Below are 7282 nucleotides of genomic sequence, written 5' to 3' on the forward strand. Positions count from 1 at the left end.
TTTAAATCATGAGAATCGTTAGTAGAATTTTCCCAAGTAAAAAAAACAATATCATTTTCTTTTATTGTGTTCTCCAGATCTTGTTCATACCATCCACGAAAACAGTATTTCACCTGTCCATCAGGCACATACAATGTGCGTGATCGTATCAATTGTTGTAGCTCCCAAGTGAAGTTACTTCACTTTTCCGACATCATAGACCTATGCACAAGAATATCTGTACGAAGCAACAATAGATTCGAGTTCTTCGAAATTTTAAACTTAATAATAGTTTTCACATTTTAATTAAGAAGGCACGACAATGTATATGCAATTCAACAATCAGAACATATCATACCCCAAACGAAGCCCTAATTGCTCAACAACGACGCTTAAGTACAAAGTACACATCGACCAGCTAAATGGAAACAACATAGACAACAAGCTCAGTTCCATGATACCCTTAACTTAGTAACACTCAAATCATCATCACCAACATTATCACGACTGGTCGGGATCATATACTGATCTAGCACTAATCAATCAATGGGGGCACTGAGGCTCGAACGCAAGGGGCCCAACAGTGAAGAGCATGTAGGGGAGCTTGTTAGCCATGAAGGGCTTCTCAGGCCGCAGGGTGGCCCCGCTGATCCCGCCATGGAGGTCGGACGGTTTCTTGCACATGGCGGCCGGGGGCGACGACACAAGCGAGACCTTGCACTTGTGGAAGGCATAGGTCGTGATGGTCTTCGGTGCCATTATGAAGAAGTAGCCGTTCTTGTCGGTCTTCATGGTCCCGCCCACTGGGCGACTGCTGCTATTGCACTCGAGCTTCACCTCGGCTCCTGCAAATGCCGCAACGGATATCTCAGTCGAGTCAGTAGCTTCTTCTAGTACATAATTAATTTGTCCTTAATAAATGGAAGTTAGCTAGGCTTTAGGCAATGGAGGGGCCAAATTCAAAATTCTGAAAAAGTTACTGTACCAAACGGCAATGATTCTATAAAGTGGAACACCTCGGAGAAAGTGAAAAAGTAAAACATATTTCCTCGTTTGGTCTCTCTCTTCCTCGAGTGTAGTGCTACCAATCAATGAATGACTTTCAGTTTCTTGCAATTCGATTATTATTATATTTTATTTTTTGCTTGAATAATTAAATATTATTTAGTTTCAAGGAAAATATATATATAAACAGGTCGTGCCAAAAATAATACAAGGAAAATGAAAAAAATAATGTAAGAAAATTTTTATATCATTGGCTTTAAGAATAAAAATTTTATAGCAATTTTATAGCATTGGCTTCAAGGAAAAGCGCTGAGCTGATATCCGAGCGATAATTAGTTCTGGTTAATAAGATATTTTGTGCTTTTATCGGAAGAAAACTTCAGATTTTTAGAAAAAAAATTGAATAAAATAAAATCCATAATAAAGGGGAAAAGAAAGCCATTCTTACAGCAAGCAACTACAATGTAACGCATTATGTTAAAAAAATAAATAAAATGGATTTATTACTTAAAAAATACAATTTTTTTACCAGGAAAAAACATAAACTCCATACTTTTAGGAAAAATGAAATAATAAATTCTATTTCTTTATTTTTATTTTTACAAAAAAAGGCAGTCCCCAGCAAGCAACTCCAATGTAATGCATTATGTCAAAAAAAAAATTTAACAGAATTTAGCCATAAAATGAGCAAGATGCAGACATATAACAAAAATTAAGTACATAACGCAAATAAAGAACAAAATTTCGAAATTATTTAAAAAAAGAAAAAAGAGAGATCTTTTCTTTTTTCTTTTTGTGAAAATGTAAGAAAGTTTGCCTTTCGGCTGTAAACACTGACCAAGAAGTGGGGTGGCGCCCAAGAGGGTGCCGACCCCGGCGTACTTGCAGGACTTGCAGTACACAACCCCTTGAATCGCTATGAAGCTCCGGGGCATGTGGGGTCCAGCCCTAGGGGGCTGGGCAGGCGGGTGAACCGGCATGTGAGGTGGGGCGTGGGACGGCGGGTGAACCGGCATGTGAGGTGGAGGGTGGGCCGGCGGGTGAGCCGGCATGTGAGGCGGGGCGTGAAGCGGCGCCTTGGCGGGGACGTGGACTGGAGCGGGGACAGGAGCGTGGGCATGGTGGTGGTGGTGGTGGTGGTGGTGGTGGGCCGGGGCGTGAGCCGGGGCATGAGCCGGGGCGTGGACAGGGGAGGATCCGGGGTTGAGGAGGTGGTGGTGGTGGTGGTGGTGGTGCGCCGGCGCGTGGGCCGGAGGCATTACCATCGCGTGGTTGACGTCGAGGTCGAAGTCCTCCGGAGCGGCGGAGAGGGGCTGAACGGTGAAGCAGAAGACGACTAGCACAAAGAGGACTGCCTCCATCTTGCTAGAGAGAGAAAGAGAAGAGAGAGAAGGGGGGTGGAGAAATGGGGATGGTGAGAGTGTGTAGGGGAAGGAGAGGGGATTTATAGAGGAGATTGGCCAGATTTGCTTCTGCTTCCGGGGCAGATTAAAGGGCAAATAATTAACCGATAAAGTGAGCATTATATTAATACTTCATTTAATTTCGCAAATAAAATCATAAACATTTTTTTCAAGTAAAATATTTTAAATTTAATTTTAACTCAACATACTATACTGTAAAAATATATATTTTTCAAGTAAAAAATTTTAAGTTTAACTTTAACTCAATACACTAGACAATCATTTGTCTTTTTTCCATAATCAAAATCAAAGTTACTTTAACTCTGAAACTAAACGTACCGTAATGGTTCGATCCCTATTTTTATAAATGAAGTTTTAGTGATATTCGAATATTCAATTGATTTCGAATTCGAGTTCTAGAGATGGCCCCGTTTGTTTTCCCGAAATTTAATTTTAACTTTAACTTTAACTCAACACACTACACAACAAAAACACACGTTTCCCAAGTCAAATTTATAACTACATCTCATTTGTCTTTTTCCACAATCAAAATCAAAATCAAAATCAAAGTAACTTTAACTCTGAATCCAAACGGCCCGTAATTTCCCTCGATTGTGGAAATTCTCAGTTTAAGAGTAAGATATACCAAAGAAGTGAGTACGGTATAATGACACGTGTTGTCTCCTAGAATAGGAATCCAATTCAATTGATGTCGGTTGAATTTTTCATGTACTTTTTAATTTTTAATCTTATTTAACCAACGAGTCTCATTGTAATTGAAAAATAATGAGATATGTCAACTATTTCATATAAAATCAAGAGGTATAAGAACTATTTCATATCAAAAGTAAAAAAGTAATGAGATACATGAAATATTTTGTGCCGTTTTATTTTCTGTTTTTCCATTTTACAATAGAGAGAAAGAATAAAGAGTAAACGTTCTTACTGGAAATGGGTAAAAAAAATGCAAAAGAGGAAAAAGTAAGAAAATATCTGGATTAATTGTCTAGTCACATGATTGGTGAAAATGATTTTTACTTTCACATAACATTTTTTTTCTGGAAATTTCAGAACATGTGATCAGATGCAGGGAGGTCATCAAGGATGGCTACATGAGTGGGCCAAGACACCAAATGGAGATTATGAGTTCGTTCAATAAGGTACATTTGATCACATGGACCGTATGATCAGCCGTGACCATACTGCAACCAAGGCGGAGTTCATAAGGTGAGATTTTAGAGGATATGAGCATATTGGAAATGCGTCTCGATTAAAATGCGAAAAAAGTCCAAGAATATCATTTAGATGGGCCATCCCCTTGTTACTCTTTTCAAGAAAATTGATTAGTTAATTATCGTAAGATATAGTACAATTGGCAAATTGCATTATCAATGAAAGAGCATTACTTGCAATATTATCGGAATTCGACACCTAATTCCATATACTTCGTGATCAGATTAAGCCAACGCTTGATCGAAAATTTTTCTTAATTAATAAGTTGAAAATATATCATAATTTTATCAAAATAATAGAGAAAAAGAATAGAAGATGCTCATTTATACATTTTATCATCGTTAAGAGAATCCAAAAAAGGTTCACAGATATGATGGTCTGGAAAATCGAGAGAAACGACATAAATATATAAATGGAGGAGTTGGACAAAGGTTTGTCTTCCACCATCTCATGTAAAGGGAGCTCGAGCTCCTAAGACACAAAGCCTCACATAGAACCAAAAGATCTCCCATGAACAAGCAAGTTGGACCAAGTCCTCGTGCCGTTTATCGTAGATAACTCGACATGACCATATTGCAATGGCAGCTTTCGGACTAACGCATATAGATCGCTCCACATATCGACTTTAACATGTCAAAGTGGGAAGCAGTGAGTGATCAAAATTGGCTGCTTAGATGGTGCCGCAAAGCTCCGGTCCTAAACGCTCACCTCATTTTCCTTTTTATCACTTGTCAAATGTTTTTTTTTAAATATGGTCCTAAACAGTCTAAAAAAAGTGTAAAATAGGTTATTTTATTTAACATAATTATATTTACTTAATTGAAAAGGTATACTTTTAGTCCTATAAGTTTGGTCACTTTTTTGTTTTCATCATTTTTTTTTATCATTTGCATTCTTTATCCTGCATTGTTTATCATTCCGTCAACAATTTTGTTAACTATGTTGAGTTGTGATAGATCATCATTCATTTTTTTTTAATTTCATCTTCCTCCAATTTGAACCAAACAAAGCAATTGAAACTAGCTAGTGAAATTCTTAGGTGGTTTTTTATGCTGGTTAAAAAATTCTTAGCGGGTTAGTTGTGATATTCATCCTTTTTCCTCTTCCGGTTTATCTTAACACTTTCTTAACAAAAATTTTAAAAGGCAAAAAAAGAATAAGTAGAAAAAAAAATAAAAAGCAAAATAAAATAATTATAGGAAGAGCAAGAAGAAGACGAACAGCGGCGACATCTCTTCTTTTACTTCTTCCCAGATCCACCAAAAATTTGACTTGGTGATCTCTTGTACATATGTATATATCATACATATGTATTTGCAAAAGTCCCATCACATCTAATGCAAAGAATTTCTACTTCAAAATTGTACGTACAGGAAAATTCAATTTCACATCGCACTTCACCAAAAAAAGAGAGGGAGAAATGGCAGAGGAAGTTTTCTCGTGCATGCTTCTAAATATTGCTCACTTTGATTTCACTGGAGAAAAATGAAATAATAAAAAATTAATGATGTGTCGTCGACATGGCTGCCAAGGTAATCCAATTCCACATATTTAACAAAAAAACTTGACGAAATGATCAAATAGAAAAGTAATGTATGGTAAAGAATGAAAATGATAAAAAAATTTGAAAGTGGACGAAAACATAAAAGTAATGAAACCCATATTCCCTTACTCAGTCTCTGAGAATTTTTTCCATTTGCAATTATTGGCCCTAAACTTTTTTACTTTTCTTAGTTGAAACCTGACTGTTCTATTAGTTATAATATATCAAAAGTAATTTTTCAATAAAGGAAAAGAAAATATGGAACTCTAAAAAAAAAAAAGAAAAAGAAATGATTGGACGAGGAAATGAAGACATCGAGGGCCTTGGTGGCTCCATCGCCTATCACCACTTCCTCTGTCGACCTCATCAAGGTCGACGGGAGTTGGGGATAGAGCCCCCTCTGCTTGTAACCGTCCTCTGTTGCTTTGATCTCCCACTCTCTCTATTTCTCTGAAATTTGAGATAAAGAGGACGATTACGTACTGTGGTGTATGATATAGCCACACCATCACCTTATCAGAGGAAATGTACCGATTTATAATTTGAAAAAAGGGGTTCATATTTAATCAAGAAACTACAAAATTTTACAATTTTGATTTTGAAGGGTTATTTATATAAAAAAAACACAAACATATCATTTGTCATTAATTTTAGCACGAATTTTTTCCTTAATTTAAAAATGTAAAAAATTTCGATTCGATATTAATTTTAGCACGAAACCAATTTTTCCGTTAATTTGAACGAAAAATACTGATGTATACTACCGATACCATGTGGCTCATGATGATTTGTCGAGTAGGACCCACCAAATTTTTCTTCAATAAAAATATTTTTCTAGAAAAAAAATTAAAAAATGACATAATCGAAAGGGAACTAGATGTTCAACAGTGGGGGTCTCGTTGGTGGTTATCGCCACCACCTGATTGGGGTCGTCAATGACCACAGACGACACCTACGACCCTAGTTAGGGAGGTGGTCCCGCGTTCAAGGTCCTACCCGCCGAAATCGGGAGAACCTCCATTTGGTAACCCCAATCAGTATTTCATTTTTTTTCTTATTTTCTAGAAAAAAAAATTATTAAAGAAAATTTTGTGGGTCTTACTTGAGAAATCATCATGAGTTACGTGGCATCAGTAGTACAAGTGATCAATTTTTGTTTAAAATTAACGAAAAAATTAGTATCGTGCTAAAATTAATATCGAATCAAAAGTTTATGCATTTTAAGGTAAGGTCACTACGCTCGCCTTTGTTCGTTTTAATTTCTTTTACGGCTCCAGCCCCGTCAACTTACCAAAAAAATTGTGTTGGAATTGATAGTGTTAAGAGTTTATTTTTTTTATAGGTAACAAACCCCGATTATAAATTAGGGTATGTTTTGCAATCAATACATAATGGAACTTCCGCTTATCCATTCCCTATAATAATAAAAGCACAACTCCATCCAATTCCTCTTCTTTATGACCCTTGAAGGGTCTGTTAAGGAGGGGTACCAACTTAAAAAATGGAGCTAAAAAGAGAGGAAAAAAACAGTAGAATGATAAAAATCAATCTCTTTCCATGAGGCAAAAGGATAGGGACATATACTGGAATCTCATGTACATACTCTCTCCCTCTGAGTCTATACTAACGCATTAAATACACATTCTCGTTTGATTAATGGTTCTAAAACTGCCGGTCGGGAAGCCTTTTGATATATCGAACTCGCAAACACGAAGCTTGGCAGTCTAATTTCCCGTCGGATTATAATTATAATGACTATGATTTGAGCACCCCAAAAGAGGAAAAAGGGTAATGCTCTCGGCGGGGCTGCCACCGAGCATCCGTTGAGAGTCGTGCTTGCAATTCAGCCCATTTAGACTCGGGCCTAAAATATGTTTATCAGTTCGGTCTTCATGTTTTATATTGGGCCCTCAGCAGTCAATTGAAATATTTTGTATTGAACATAAACCTCGGCCTTAAGCCCAATAGATACATGAAAGGAGAAAAAAAAATATAGTGTTGATGGACGGGAGCTTCAAGATTTAAGTAGGAAGTATAATAAATACATGAAAGGAGAAAAAAAATTGATTGTCGATATTTAGAATTTTTGTCATTTGCGCTCTGTAAATCTTTACTTTTT

The 7282-nt window shown here is 36.6% G+C and overlaps 1 protein-coding gene across 1 annotated transcript; it reads right to left on the minus strand.

Annotated features, from left to right (window-relative positions):
- Positions 1 to 279: 279 nt before the first annotated feature.
- LOC116209393 (non-classical arabinogalactan protein 31-like) lies at positions 280 to 2412 on the minus strand. The gene is made up of 2 exons (XM_031543022.1): positions 1823 to 2412; positions 280 to 824 (listed from the first exon to the last, which is right to left on the minus strand). Exons 1-2 carry the CDS (start codon positions 2343 to 2345, stop codon positions 523 to 525), a joined length of 825 nt encoding a protein of 274 aa, XP_031398882.1. The 5' UTR covers positions 2346 to 2412; the 3' UTR covers positions 280 to 522.
- Positions 2413 to 7282: the final 4870 nt, after the last annotated feature.

The sequence above is a fragment of the Punica granatum genome, chromosome 5 (assembly GCF_007655135.1).
Source record: "Punica granatum isolate Tunisia-2019 chromosome 5, ASM765513v2, whole genome shotgun sequence".
NCBI classification, from domain to species: domain Eukaryota; kingdom Viridiplantae; phylum Streptophyta; class Magnoliopsida; order Myrtales; family Lythraceae; genus Punica; species Punica granatum.